The sequence below is a fragment of the Python bivittatus genome, unplaced genomic scaffold, assembly GCF_059951505.1.
Source record: "Python bivittatus isolate LINGU-HERP-01145 unplaced genomic scaffold, Pbiv_v1 ctg000980_np1212, whole genome shotgun sequence".
NCBI classification, from domain to species: domain Eukaryota; kingdom Metazoa; phylum Chordata; class Lepidosauria; order Squamata; family Pythonidae; genus Python; species Python bivittatus.
In genome coordinates, this window is record NW_028277125.1 from 28,066,334 (window position 1) to 28,082,238 (window position 15,905).

Below are 15,905 nucleotides of genomic sequence, written 5' to 3' on the forward strand. Positions count from 1 at the left end.
GTCCTTGCTTAACAACTGTTCATTTAACAATGGTTCATAGTTACGACAGCCTGGGAAAGGGTGCTTTACAGCCCATAAAGCACTTCCAGCTGTCATAAAACGTCGCAAGCACCTCCCATGGTCACATGGCTGCATTTTGGGTCCTTGGCAACCGGCTCACATTTACAAAGGGGTGGCCAACTGCATTGTGACCATGTGATTGCCATTTGCAATCTTCTCTGCTGGCTTCCCCAGAAAGTCAACGCAGGGAAGGTTGCAAGTAGAGGTGATGGAGGGAAACCTCTCAGCAATGCACAGGAACAAAGCTCAAATCCTGAAGATTTGAGCTCCGTTTCTGCATACTGCCAAGAGGTTTCCTGTTCCCTCTCTCAGCGGTATACAGGAACAGAGCTCAAATCCTGAAGATTTGACCTCTGTTCCTCCAGCCCCATGAAGGATTTCCCCTCTAACCACGGAGGAGAGGGCAAACCTTTTGGAGGGATTTAGGAATGTTTGAGAGCAAAAGAGCTGCCTGCCGGGAAGATTTCAGCCCTGCATGGAGCTTAAATCCTTCAGCAGACAGCTCTTTCGCTCCATCCACTCACTGACCCAAGAGATTGCTTAATGACCGCAACTGGGATCACTTAACGACTGCTTCACTCAAAGATTGAGATTCCGGGCCCAATTGTGGTCATTAGGCAAGGACAACCTGTACAGATTGAATAAATAAGGGGAGAATATATACCTTTGTCTCACTCATTCACCAATCTGTTTCACCATGTTATATCTGGATTGTGGCTTCCTGATGCATGTATAGGTTTCACATAAGCACATACTGAGGGTTTTTTGGTATTTTTTGGCTTTCTCAATTTTGCAGCAACAATATCTCATGTTCCTCAGCCTTTTCTAAGGCCAGCTTGAATATTTCACTTTCCATGTAGAACTCTATGTTGGATAATCCTAAACATTATTTTGCTAGCATGTAAAATTAAAGATATTGTATCTTTAGTACAGACTAAAAGTCTGCACACTTTTAATGACATTTTTAAAAGATGCAGTTCAAACACTGAACATTTCTGAAGGTCTTGCCATATACTTTGAATACGTATTTCCGAAATATTTATTTTTCAACTTTTTTTCTGATCTTTATTTCTTTTAAATAGCTAGAAACTGCCTCCAGTTTGCCAGAGTGGTTTGCACTGAATTGCAATGATAAAAGCTTAGGAGGTAGGGGTGGGGCAGTTTATGCAGGCCACAGCTTACCCTCTCCTGTTTTCCTTCCTATATAAAATCTTACTCTTGCAAAATCTAATTTTCTAGGATGAAGTTTTTTTACCTCAGTATGTAAAATTAAGTACCAGTGGCCGGTCCTGCAAACCAGGTTTTAATGAGAATAGCTTTAAAGGCCAGCAAAAAACCCAGGACTCATTTAGGAAATGTAAGTACTATAGTGTATAAGTTCTTTAATCTTCTTTTATATAGGAATCCTGTTTTGAAAAGAGTTGATTTCAATGAGTATCACTGAATCCTATGCCAAATGATGTTTAAGGGAGAGAGCAGGATGGCTGTGGATCTTAATTCTTGAAAATTCCTCCCATGAAATGTGCTTTTGGAGTTTTCCACTGCAACTTTGCATCCTGATTCTATCTGTTTTGTCATAGTATGGTATCTAAATAGATAGAGCATGAAGGAAGCTAGGAAAAATATACTGGGTTGTGTGAAGAAAGCTCATTGTGCTACCTAACAATAAACCCTACTACAGTTAATAGGATTTATTTCAGTAGACGGATACGTTTTGTCTGAATGTTCTTTTTCATTGTATTTTACTATTTAAACTGATCATATGAATTTTTCAGTTCCAGCCAAAGAAGATTCTAAAGAGCCAAGAAATGAAGGTCAAGCACAAAAAGTATCAAATAAACTGGTAATTGTAATCATTCTGCTTGCATATGACTTCTCATAATTGTACCTTTGTTATTTATTTCCCCAAGTTACTTTTGTTAGAGGTCTTTTATGGAAGTCAGTTGAGAATTTTATTATTCAGCAGATTTGTGATAAGCAATACAGTATTGCTTTTAAATGGCTTACAGCAGTCATTCCAATATTTTCCTTTATATAGACTAATGGCATCTGCATTATAGACCAAAATGGCATCTGCAAGATTCCCGAATTATTTTTTTAATAAAATGGTTGAAATATGAGAGGATGACAATTTTACAAGATTTTAACATTCTCACCCACACTCTTGCAAGAGAATGTCAAGATCTTTTGGAATTTTGCAGTTATTTCTAATAATTTAGAAAGTACTTCGTTATTTACTCCAGGACCAGTAGTGATCTCCAGATTACAGGTTAAGAATCACTTGCCTTCACCTTTACTGCTGGGCCTTATAGAAATATGGAGAGGGATCCCAGTCACTATTTAGTAAGACTGCAAAGCCAAGGGAGCTTTAATATGGTGTTTCCTGAACAGCAGTATCCCTTACTTCAGTTTGGGCTACATAGCCCTTCACTTCTGAGAGCAGGAAGCAATTTAAATGCTCCTCTGAACCTGCTGCTAAAGATGTTGAAGTGCCATGTCCTCTTGAAGGCTCAGTGTGGCTACTCTGAGGCCTCCCCATGTTATTTCAGTATCATAAAAGATACGTCCATCAATTGGATTTGGAAGAGTGTTTTCTGAACCACTCAGAAACCACTCACTCTACTTATGTTGCCCGAGCACATGTACAGTCAGGTCCAGAAATATTGGGACATCGACACAATTCTAACATCTTTGGCTCTATACACCACCACAATGGATTTGGAATGAAACAAACACAATGTGCGTTAACTGCAGACTGTCAGCTTTAATTTGAGGGTATGTACATCCAACTCAGGTGAACGCTGTAGAAATTACAACAGTTTGCATATGTGCCTCCCACTTGGTAAGGGACCAAAAGTAATGGGACAATTGGCTTCTCAGCTGTTCCATGGCCAGGTGTGTGATATCCCCTCAGTACCCCAATTACAATGTGCAGATAAAAGGCCCAGAGTTCATTTCAAGTGTGCTATTTGCATGTGGAATCGGTTGCTGTCAACTCTCAAGATGAGATCCAAAGAGCTGTCACTATCAGTGAAGCAAGCCATCATTAGGCTGAAGAAACAAAACAAACCCATCAGAGAGATAGCAAAAACATTAGGCGTGGCCAAAACAACTGTTTGGAACATTCTCAAAAAGAAGGAATGCACCGGTGAGCTCAGCAACACCAAAAGACCCGGGAGACAACGGAAAACAACTGTGGTGGATGACCGAAGAATCCTTTCCCTGGTGAAGAAAACACCCTTCACAACAGTTGGCCAGATCAAGAACACTCTCCAGGAGGTAGGTGTATGTGTGTCAAAGTCAACAATCAAAAGAAGACTTCACCAGAGTGAATACAGAGGGTTCACCACAAGATGTAAACCATTGGTGAGCCTCAAAAACAGGAAGGCCAGATTAGAGTTTGCCAAACGACATCTAAAAAAGCCTTCACAGTTCTGGAACAACATCCTATGGACAGATGAGACCAAGATCAACTTGTACCAGAGTGATGGGAAGAGAAGAGTATGGAGAAGGAAAGGAACTGCTCATGATCCTAAGCATACCGCCTCATCAGTGAAGCATGGTGGTGGTAGTGTCATGGCGTGGGCATGTATGGCTGCCAGTGGAACTGGTTCTCTTGTATTTATTGATGAGGTGACTGCTGACAAAAGCAGCAGGATGAATTCTGCAGTGTTTCGGGCAATATTATCTGCTCACATTCAGCCAAATGCTGCAGAACTCATTGGACGGCGCTTCATAGTACAGATGGACAATGACCCAAAGCATACTGCAAAACCAACCAAAGAGTTTTTGAAGGGACAGAAGTGGAATGTTATGCAATGGCCAGGTCAGTCACCTGACCTGAATCCCATTGAGCATGCATTTCACTTGCTGAAGACAAAACTGAAGGGAAAATGCCCCAAGAACAAGCAGGAACTGAAGACAGTTGCAGTAGAGGCCTGGCAGAGCATCACCAGGGATGAAACCCAGCGTCTGGTGATGTCTATGCATTCCAGACTTCAGGCTGTGATTGACTGCAACGGATTTGCAACCAAGTATTAAAAAGGGAAAGTTTGATGTATGATTATTATTCTGTCCCATTACTTTTGGTCCCTTACCAAGTGGGAGGCACATATGCAAACTGTTGTAATTCCTACACCGTTTACCTGAGTTGGAAGTACATACCCTCAAATTAAAGCTGACAGTCTGCAGTTAACACACATTGTGTTTGTTTCATTCCAAATCTATTGTGGTGGTGTATAGAGCCAAAGATGTTAGAATTGTGTCGATGTCCCAATATTTCTGGACCTGACTGTATATGTATGTGTATATCTACAACAACTTGTAGATGAGCCGTTATAGAAACTTTTAAAATTATTTCTACAGCTTCTGCTTGCTTTTAAAATATTGGTAGTTGTTTTTAGCAGAATTATATTGCAATAATTTCACATATAAGAACCAATTTAATTAAAAAAAACTTTTATCAAATTGCAGAATTTTGCAGGTGTAAGTAAGGGTAATGTGAAGCTTCTGAAGAGAAATGAAGTTCCAAATACACAAATAGAACAAAAACCTGCAGTTCATGATCCCAGTATAATTGCAAAGGTAGGAAATGGCTATCTAAATAGAAACATATATTTGATTATAAACTGGAAAGAAAACAGTTTGACTAATCTGTAATGCAAAGGTGTAGAATCTGCCACCCTCCAGTTGTTGTCGGATAACAATTCCAATCTACCTTCAGAATTGGCCATGCTGATTCGGGCTGATGAAAATTCAAGTCCATCAACATCTGGGAACTACAGATTCCTATTCCTGCCAAAGTAGTTAACTAAATACTGCATTTAAGTTTGTTAGTGGCTGTATTGCTCTGTAAAATTGCATTTATGTTGATAACAGCATCTTTAGGAAAGCTCTAAACATGAAGTAATACTGGTCTCTGTTTCCCTTTCTTAAATATAAATCAGAAGATAACTTGATTGCCCATGAAATTGCTGCCTTTCATGATTGCTGATTGGAATATTAATTTGACAGAATTGTTGAAATAATAAATGACACAAAATTTAGAAATTGCTTTCATGAACATTATATGTTTATCATGCTATATTTATTAATTGAGTTAGCTGCCCACTTAGCACAGGACTCAGGATGGTGTACATAATTAATAACAACAACAACAACTCCTCAATAAAAACAGCACAATGAAGCAATAATAAAAAAACCCATAACTCCAAAATAAAAACACATAAAGTGCCAGGAAAACTCATTCAATGAGTCATGCTGCTTCCAGACCCAGTGCCTGAAGGAAAAACCAAGTGTTACTGCCTTTTGAAAAGTAGGCAAGGTTGGGGCCAGCCGAATCTCTCAGAGGATGCTGTTTCTTATACCACATCTTACATTGCTTTTGTTTGGTAATTTTCTTTCTGATGTTCTTATCAACTCCATCCAAACATGACTTTGTTGGCCTTTTCCTTCCCCTCAACCCATTCACCCTTCATTTGCTTTGTTATTTGATTCTCATTGATTCTCTCTTTATGATCAAACATCTGATATTTGGTTATAAACATCATCAAACTGCTTGATCTCATTGTAGGGGTAGTTGTGGATTCACTCAGACTGTTAGTACTGGATGATTTCAACATCACCTCTTTGGGATTGGAGGTAGCTTGAGAGTTCATGGCTGCTATGACAACCATGGACTTGTCCCAGGTCATCACTGTCCCAACTCATGTGGCTGACCACTGTTTAGGTTTGGTGTTCACCTTGAACCAGATCTAAACAGTTCTAGTTTTGGAGGACTTTTCCATCAATCTGTTAGTCGTAGGCAGATCAGTTCTTCATGGCAGTGAGGTTAACTGGGGCTACCAACCTTTGAAAGAAGGAGGGGTTTACTGAGATGCCCAGCTGTTTGATGGATCCAGCAGGCCATCTGATGACACTTGAGTAGTTTCCCAGTGATCTGGAGGAATCTTACTGATCTCTGGAATATAGAGGCAACCTGGGTGCCAGTGATCCTCTGTCATTTCTTGCACTGAGGAACTCCAGGAAATGAAATGGGTGAAGAGCTGCCTGAAGTGGCACTGGGAGAAAACAAGAAGCAAATATAACCAGTCATGAATAAGAGCCCAGATGCATGTCCACCCTGTGGCAGTAAGAGTGGCAAAATGTAATTATTTCTCTATTCTTATTGCTTCCACAGAATGTTGGCTAGCTGCACTATTCAAAATATCTCAGACTGTAATGGTATGTGGGAATGACCTTGGGAGACAGGAGGAAGAGCCACAGCCTAGAAAATGGTCTGATAAATGAAATCTGAGTCTGAAAGAGGGGCAGGGGCACTCCCTAGTTTTCGAAGAGTAAAGTAAGGGAGGGGAGAGGTACTTTCAGACATGCAAGATTCTGTTACTGGAACCTTACAGTAAAGGTAGTATCGGTACTTGTGGTTGGTGCTTCTTCTCTTGACTACTAAAAGGGCTAACATAGACCCTTTAGGGAAGAGCTTCAAAATCCAATCATTGTAAGTTACGATCACCTGGCTGAGCATTTTGTGTATAAAATTGCTCATGTTTGATCTGAGTTTAAGGATGAACACAGTCTATTGAGATCACATTTTATGGTGTTATCTGGCAGACGTTTGAGCCTATGAATCCTGAGGAAGTGGTCAGTGTCCATTGTGATTATAGCTCTATCATTTGTAGATTAGATGCCTGCCCCTCATGGCTAATAAAAGCAGCCAGGGAGGGGACTCGGAGCTAGATCCAACCTATGGTCAACACTTCTTTGAGGGAAGGGAGATACCAGAGATCTTTAACAAGCCCACTCCTCAAGAGATCAGGTCTTGCGCCAACAAAACTGGACAACTACCATCTCTAAGCTTCCCTTTTTTGAGAAGGTGGTGGAGCTTAGTTGCAGAGGTATCTAGAGGATATGGATTATCTGGGCCCATGTTTGGACCTGGACATGGGACAGAAACTGTATTGGCTCTTAAAAGTTCCCTGCGAAGGGTCTTGGATGGAGCTGCTGCATCCAGACTTCTCTTCTGAGAGCTCTCTGCAGCCTTCAGTACTTTTAGCGTGGAGTTCATAATCCAATGTCTAGATATTGTCAGAGTTGAGGAAAAACAGGCTAGACTCACGTGAAACAAGTTGGAGTAGCTATTGATTCAGAAGCCATCTGATTCCAGGATTACATCATCTTTGACTCTTTGGGTTGTGCTTCCCCAGAAGGAGCAGGCTTGCAATTTGAAGGTCTTCTTGACTAACAGCTCTTGCTTGAAGAGCAAGTAGAGGCTGTGGCCAAGAGGGCTTTGCACAGCTCTGGCTGGTGCACCAGTTACAGCCTTGGAACCTGGAACAGGATGCACTGAAGATGGTCTCTCATGCCATCTCTGGATATGAGGACTCTAACTTATTCTACAAGATCACCCCAAATGTTCAGCTGGTCCAAAGTGCAGTGCCATGCATGTTCAGTGGACAGTCACAATATTATAGCTGGTTGCTACCTTTACATTCCTATATGGCTTGGGACCTGGGTAGCTTAGGGACTGCCTTTCCTGAATACTTTCTGCCCATCCTATCTGAACAACTAGGGGGTACCACCTAAGAGTGCCTATGTACCAGGAAGTATGGCAGGAGTGGGACCAGCTGCAAGTACTCAGGGTAGCACTCCCCCTTTTTGGAATAGCCTGCCCCTGAGGCAAATACGGCCACCATCCTTTAGCCTTCAGAAGGTGTTTGGGGAGGATTTACAACTAGCAGTACTGTATTCAATAAATGTTAGCTTTTATCTTTAGCATTTATTTAAACTGAGACTTAAAAGGAATATTAATTATATTGATTTATATTATGCTTACATATAAAACTCTAATACACCTAGAGTCCTTTTAATTTCATGCGGTAGACAAATCTCATAAATAAATGTTAGTAATATTTGGTTTAATGCAAGGAATGTATTTGTCAAAAGAAGCAAAAATAGCTAGCTGTAAAAATGCACTTCAGTCCACATAATAATAGTTGTTGTTGTTATTATTTAGGTCCTTAATTAGGACTTGAATTATTAGGCCTTTATCAGACTGTGAATCCAATTGTAGATTACCAATAGTAGTAGCAGCAGCAGCAGCAGCAGCAACAACAACAACAATAGAATGAAAATGCCAAATCCAATCTAGACATCAACCATAATTTATTAAACTTGTATACTCCCTGACTCTCAGTTACACTTTGTTATATGGAAATAAGAGTTGGGTATGTCAGAAGAAGCATAAAAGTAAGATGCGTACATTGAGAAGTAAGCATGCCAATTATTCTCACACTTGCTTTATTTACATCATATACCACTCTTACAGCAATTCAGCAACCAACTGAGTCAATAGGCATGCCAAACAGTAATTCAAACCTATTCACTTTTTCTAATCTTTCTCTAAATTAACAAATATATAAGAAACTTCCTTCCTTGCATTCACATGTTTTTCAGCTGTCATCCAGTTTTGTAGTTTTATCATTTTTCAGCATTTTCATAGCCATTGTAACTTCTCATCAATTTTTTAGGGGGGGATAGAAACATTTATAACATTTGTCTCAATTTTACTCTTTGAAATATTGCTATCATTCCAATTCAAATTTGTCAAATATTTTTCCAGCATTCCTTCACTTCAGTTTCATTCTAAACCTTTACATCACTTTATTTTTAATTCCACTTGCTCTACTGGAGGCTCCATGTTAGGCCCTCTTCATCTACTTCTAAAGCAGTTTTTTTTTTTTTTTATGAAAACTATTATGGATTTTCACTGCCTATTTTCATCTTAACTAGCCTTTATTCTCCTTGACTACTTACTTTGCAACTTTTGTTTCTCTTTACACATTATGCAATATATTTTTCTCATTTTTTATAGCAGTCATTCTCTTAAATGCAGTTTTTTTTCTCATCCATAGCTTCATTCACATCATATTCCACCAAGCCTTTTTCATGCTTCCCTTTAATGAAGCTACATACATTCTGCGGTATTCTATTTCAAGCAGTTTCCACATCCTCTTCATTATGCTCACTTTCCATGTTTTCTGTTAGGAGATTAAACTGCCTTTGAATACTTTTTCATATAGTACTTTCTTTTTCTTTTCTGCAGTTTTCTACTTTCACTTTTGGTTTTTGTTCCACCAATCACTAATTTAATGTATTTTTGAATCTCTGAATGGCCTAATCATGTTTTCTATACTCTTGCCCTTGTTTCTACCCATCTGTTCCTGTCATCTTACAGAATGTTTTCCCTCCATCAGATTTGTTCAGAATAAATCTGACATTTCTTCCCAAAATTCATATCTGGTTCTTTCATTATTCTTGTTCCCTGGAGTGTAACATGCAGTTGTCACCAACATATGAATTCCTATGTTCTTACACACCCATAGGTGACATCAGTTGATAATTCTTAGTGTACATTTTAGCTATTTCATTTATAATTAAACCTATACTTACACTTTGGTGCATGTATTTATCAGTTTCCTTACACCCCCTTCATAGAGATTTATTACTTCTTTCACCCTTAAGTTTCATATACAGATGTCTCTTTTTCTTTCTTTCACTTTATTAATTCATTGTTTTTTGCCATTTATTTCTCTTACGTTCCAAGGCATAATCTTCTGTATGCCATGGTCATCAGCGGATGAGCCCATAGATCTGCATCACCCATCAAGGCTTTGGTCAGTCAAGGCTTTCACATAATGCCTTTTTGTAGTACACAGAAGAATAGCCTAAGTTAGGGTTTTTCAAACTGAAAAGACTAAGGAAAAAAAAGAAAAATTCATTTGAACACAGCTGGGAAGATCCATAGCAGTTTTTCTAAGTTGTAGCAGAAAACAGAGGGCTTGTTCTCCTTTGAAAACAATGGCACAACTGCCTTTTAGTGGATAACCAACAGGTTCCATAAAAAGTTTGAAAACCCCTGAACTAGGTTAGCAGCCCTAGTTGTACCTGTGCTACATGTAGCTTTCCCTGCTTACAGTAAGGATGGTGTCAGCCAGTTTTGGCACATTTGGATTTGTATGCCACAAGCAAAATTAAAGCCCAGTTTTATCCGAAGCACATTCACACTATTTTATGCAGGCTAGGATCTTTAATTTAGACACTACCTGCTACCCAACATACTGTTGCCTGTATCTAACCAACTTGTGCATACATGTAGTACAAGTAGTCCTCAGGTTACAACAGCAATTGGGACTGAAATGTCCTTTGTTAAGCCATGTGGTCATAAAGTGCAATGTTATGTGACCACACGCAGGCACTAAGGAGTATGAGATCCCCATGCTGCCTAGGGGCTCCTCAGGGAAAAAAGCAGCAGGGGCGACTTGCAACCTCCTGTCTTCCTCATTGAATTTGCTTGTGAGAAGCATCAGGGAAGGTCGCAAGTGGTGATCACATAACCATGGGACACTGCAAGTGTTGTAATTGCGAGCTGGTTGCCAAGTACCTGAATCACAGCCACATGACCACGGGGACACTGCAATGGCCGCAACTTCAAGGACCAATTATAAGTCCCCCTTGTTCAGCACCATTGCAACTTTGACTGGTCACTGAATGAGTGGTCATAACCTGAGGACTACCTGTATACTGGCACATTGAGGATGCTTTATATGTATAAAATTATTCCATATTTGACACATTGTTTATAGCTTATCAATTATGCAAGGTCAGTGGGGTTAAATATTTGAAACAGTTCACAAGATCAGCATATTAGCAGTTTTGTAATGAATTATTGTTAAAGTGTGGGTCTCTAACTTGGTTTACTTAAAACACACTTAACCTTGATTAGAATGTATATTTGTTGTACATATAGATCCTTTCAAGTACAACCTCCTCCTTCACTGTGCAGAAGACAGATGACAAACATTGTAGTGAATAGTACAAACAAAGGGTGTGCTCAGAATTGAAAATGTGTTTTGTTTTGAATTAAAAAAAAAATCCTTTTGGAATATTTCAAATTGGCTGAGTTTTGTTAGAGTCCAGAATAAGCCATTTGTTCTCTTCTTTTTCACCACAAGCCCACAACAGCAGAGTGGGTAGCAATGCACGCTGAGTCGTATGAGTAAGCCAACTTGCAGAAAAATTGGTAAAATATTATTTTTAAAACACATTCAAACAGTTTTGGACATCCTTAGCAAGAAACATCTATGTAATATTTAAATCTTACTGATTTTATGGAGATCTTTCACATATTGTATGCTTCTAATTATACCTTTATGTACTTCTTAGAATGGATCTGAACTTGAAGATATTTTGGCATCTTTAAAATTTTTCAGAGAAAAGGAACAACAATCACCTGATTCCAAGGAGCCAACAAATGAAGAGCATTTATCTCCACAGTCTTTTGCTATGGTTTGTATGTTGGATTGTGTTAATTGTCAAATTGGAATTTCCTTTTGAATTTCAGTTTTTAAATTAAGATGCAGAATGTATAATAAAATTCCAAGTTATTCTGTATCTACGCGCACGCACACACACACACACACACACATATTTATATATTGCTATTTAACTTCATTTTTTTTAAAGAAAGGAACACAGATGCTCAAAGAAATTTTGAAGATAGATGCTTCTGCCTCTCCAGAAGGAAAGACTAATGAAATTTCACCTTCCACTTGTAAACAGGATTCTCTTGAACCTGCTTCACAATGCAGACACCCAAAAAAGATGGGTATGTATGGTTTATTTAGTAAATTGAATTATTACACATGTCTAAAATTAATAATTATAATCTACTTATAAACACTAGACTTTTCTTCCTTACCTACAACAAACTCTCTAGCATCCTGAAAGTGCTACTGGAAGTGGGGAAGGATGTTTGTGAGGAAATAGACTTTCAAAAGAAAGTGGAACCATTTATATGTGCAGACGTCTTGATATTCCAGGATCTGCAGTTCTCTTGCTATAGAAGCTGCTCTATTCAAAGACGTTTCCCAGCCATCTATGTACCTTTTGAAGGGGCCACCTAAAATAGAGGGAGAATGAAAGTCTGGTTTGAGCAGACCAGTTGAATATCTCACACTGAAGCAAGTAAAGCTAAATATTTTGACTTAATCAAAACATTGGTATTATATTAATTTTTATATTCTGTTTCATTGATAGTGGCTTTCATGAATAAATCTCATACAGGAGGGTCACAGAACCTTCAAGCCATGGAAATAGGAAGCCATCCTCCCCATGGAACACCAAATTCAGTGTCTACTGCAGTGTCTGAACTTTCTCATATCTGCTCCCTTGTTGGAATGTTGCAGCCAGATTTCTCATTCCTTAGAACCCCACAGGTAACCTTGGAGTTAAATAAATTGGCTGAATAAGTAAACCATTACTTGTTAAAACCAAAAGAAATACTATTTTTTAAAAACCCTCTCTACTTATATAAATCAAGGATATGCGAGTTTTATAAGTGATATACTATATCATTTAGGATTGTGTAGGCACCCCCTAAACTTCATATACATTCAACAGAAAGTTGCTTCTGCCACCAAAATTGTTTTCAGTGGTATTTATTCATAGATGGAGCAAATTTCCCATATTCCTTTATTTATTCCCTTCCATCAGGGAAGAGGGAAATCCACACCACTCCATTAATGGACAAATACCAGTGGATATGATGGTTAACAGGTCTGGAGACACAAACTGGAGCCTAAATAATTTGCTAGAAATCTTTCTCAGGCAAATTTAGATTGTATAGGAGGGAATGCAAATAAAGGGAAGCTTTGCTGCATTCTAATGGTGTGTTGCATCCTGGTTCTGGTCAGGGGACTTCAGGAACCCATCCCAGGACTAAAAGATAAGCTTTCTACCATTTTTGTTTGCAATATAAGGCAAAAAAGTTATTAATTCACATTACTTGTTTCTATTCCATAGACAATGACGGTTTGTCAAGTAAAGCTATCAAATGGCTTATTAGTACATGGACCTCAGTGTCATTCTCAAAATGAGGCCAAGGAGAAAGCAGCATTTTTTGCTTTACAACAGTTGGTGAGATCATATTCTAAATATTGCAGAACTATTGCATTGGTTTTCTTTAACATATTATCCTCCTTATGCTGAAAATATTAAGTATCTTTTTCATACAGAGCTCTATTGGGATGAATTTTCCCCTGCCACCACAGCAACAACTGCCACCCCCACCAATATTTCCAGGTTATCAGCCACTGGGAAATCTTGTAGCACCTGGATCTATTCCTCCAGCTTTCACTCAACAGCAGAGTGGTAAATTTGTTAAATTTTATCTTTGATTTGTTCAGGGATGTGAAATGTTTTTCATATAAACGAGTTAAATGTAAAATCCATTTTTGTATTGCTATGCAGTGGCCAACTACTAGTCCTTACCAGTGAAAGTACTATACCCCAATTTCATTCTCTAAGCACTTACTCTCCAAAGGACTCAGGCATCATTTAGTCTCAGCTCAAAAGTCCTTTGAAAGTGCTTCTTTGTAAGCACTCTGGCAAGAATTATCTATACTTTTCACTTAAAACTGGAACATGAGAAAAAGAGAAAAAGCTCCTCATGCCATTAACAGAATGTAGCCCTTGATAGAAAAAGAAGTTTTTTGCGCTCCTTTTAATATGAACAAGTGAAATAATGCTCATGAAATAGTTGTATTTTTGTGATTGAAAAAAAATTCTTTGTAGGAGAAAAAGTTGCATAATAAAAAATAACCAATTTACTAATGTTATATAATTATGTTCCTTGAAGTGTGCATCTTTCTCTCTAATTAATTTTAGAGTAAAATAAGAGACTGTAGGGGTTCCGATGTAGTAACATCAGATCAGACCTTGCAGCTACAGAATTTTATTTGGTGGGAATTGTTGAAAACAGACTGTTTTTATTTAATATATCTATATCCATTTTTTTTCATAGCTAATGTATTTCCTTCATTTCCTGCCTTTGGCTCAGTGCGATGGGGAGCCCCAGTGCCAGTTCACAGCAAATCTTATTATACAGGTTCTTATCCTGGAAATGCATCCTTTGTAGGCACTGTACCAGTTGGCACACACAACCAATTTATACCTTTGCAGGTAGGTTTGATGGCAGCCAGAATGTATATATAAATACATTCTCTTATTTTAGAAGAGTAATTCAGGTTATTGATTTTTTTTTTTAGGTAACTAAAAAAACAGCTGCAAACAAAATGAATTTTGAGTCTAAGGAGTTCCAAGCTTGTCTTCAGGATGTACAGTTAAAGAATGATCAGTCAATATCTGACACCACAAAACTGAATTCACAGGATGCTTCCTTTGATCCTTTAAGACCCCCTCAAACTGTTCAGTCTGTAGTAACTTTTCAAGAAAAAATGGCTTCTCCAAATTTAAGGGCACCTCATAAAAAGTCAACACCAAATGTTTCTACCAAACGAAAACCCAGAAAATTGGCTGTCAATTTTGGTGCATCAAAATCTTCAGAATAAGTATGGTACACAGAAGACTTATCTTTCTATTGTATTATACAAATAAATACAATTTTAAATTTTAATTATAATTCAAACTATGCTTTTAATGTTTTCTGCCAGTTGCATTATTTTTAACACTTATTATGCTCATTAAAGGACTTGATTTAGTTGATAAAATCCAGGAATTTTTGAATTAAGGTAGCTACACTAGCCATCTTGCCTAGAACTCAAAAAATGGCTTCTAAACATTATCCCAAGAGAGCAGCAATAATATTGATATCTCAGTTCTAATTTAGAATTCCTTTGTTTAAATTGGAGATGAGTCTGAAAGCATGATTCTTATGTTTTGTCTCCTTTTTAAAGATTATATAACTTCTAAAAACTATTTATGTGTAACCATATTTTATTTCTATATTTCAGATTCTTTTAATCTGATACAGCGTGAATAGAATTTAACTATTGTGGCACTGCCGACTTTACATAAAGTTCATGTCTAGGAATTATACCAAAGCAACTTAAGAACTTGAACATGTCCTAAAATTATTGTAATGAACTGTTTTTAACTAGATGGCACCATGTACCAGCAAACAAGATACACAAATTATTGATCTGGTTTTGTCCTGAACACAAAGATTATTTCTGCACATTGCATCGTAATCTTATACTCTTATTTGGTGTACAACATGAGCCCTGAACCTATTCTTGTTTATGAAAATGAACTCTTTACAATTTGGCAAAGTTTTTTTTTTCATAACATGAAAAGTTTATAGATTTTCTTAAGAAAATTATTGACAAGCCAGTTTTAATTCATACTTAGACACACACACAAACCTTTTTGTTTTTGTTCTGTTGTTTACCTTCAGTGTATTTTGGGAGAAGTAAAGTATTAACCAGCATGATACTGTTTATTATTATCTTTTGAAATATTCATTTTTTTTTTTTAACTGGAAGCAGAAGTTGTATTATGTGAATGGGTACAATCACCTTCAAGTAGCATATATTTCCCATTCTAGAGTAATCACAATATAGGAAAATACCTGAATAATGCCGTCAATATATTATCTCCATGTACTTGTATCCAAGCTGAAACCGTGTTGATCCAATACAAAAATGTAAACATACAAAACTTTTTTAACATGGAGATTTTCATGCAAAACTAGTACATTCCTGTTACATCACAGCATGGGAAGTGGGAATACTCACCACATTCAATTTGAATGAACAGTACTTTGCATAAAATTCTGTTCAACAGAGAATACTTACTTAATGCTGACATTTGGTTTTAAATCCACATTAGTTTAGGGATTGGCCTCTCTATTATTTTGCTGAGTATAAGTTATTTTTCCTTAGATTATGCTGTCTGTTATTTTGGGTTTGGGTAATAAGTATGGTCTGGTTACAGACTTCCATGGAAGACAACCAGTTTGCCAGTATGACTGAAGGCTGTTTTTTGTTTAC

The 15,905-nt window shown here is 37.7% G+C and overlaps 1 protein-coding gene across 4 annotated transcripts in view; it reads left to right on the top strand.

Moving 5' to 3' along the window:
- XRN1 (5'-3' exoribonuclease 1) overlaps positions 1–15,391 on the top strand; it is a 64,455-nt gene extending 49,064 nt beyond the window's left edge. For 3 of the 4 annotated variants that reach the window (XM_088132426.1, XM_088132429.1, XM_088132427.1), the window contains exons 34-43: positions 1,300–1,417; positions 1,836–1,903; positions 4,534–4,644; positions 11,281–11,403; positions 11,581–11,722; positions 12,154–12,332; positions 12,919–13,032; positions 13,131–13,266; positions 13,919–14,076; positions 14,163–15,391. In XM_088132426.1, coding sequence (XP_087988552.1) covers positions 1,300–1,417; positions 1,836–1,903; positions 4,534–4,644; positions 11,281–11,403; positions 11,581–11,722; positions 12,154–12,332; positions 12,919–13,032; positions 13,131–13,266; positions 13,919–14,076; positions 14,163–14,465 — 1,452 coding nt within the window. In that variant the 3' untranslated portion in view covers positions 14,466–15,391. The remainder of the gene's footprint in view (positions 1–1,299; positions 1,418–1,835; positions 1,904–4,533; positions 4,645–11,280; positions 11,404–11,580; positions 11,723–12,153; positions 12,333–12,918; positions 13,033–13,130; positions 13,267–13,918; positions 14,077–14,162) is intronic. The other variant, XM_088132428.1, reaches the window with a different exon arrangement.
- The last annotated feature ends 514 nt before the right edge of the window (positions 15,392–15,905 follow it).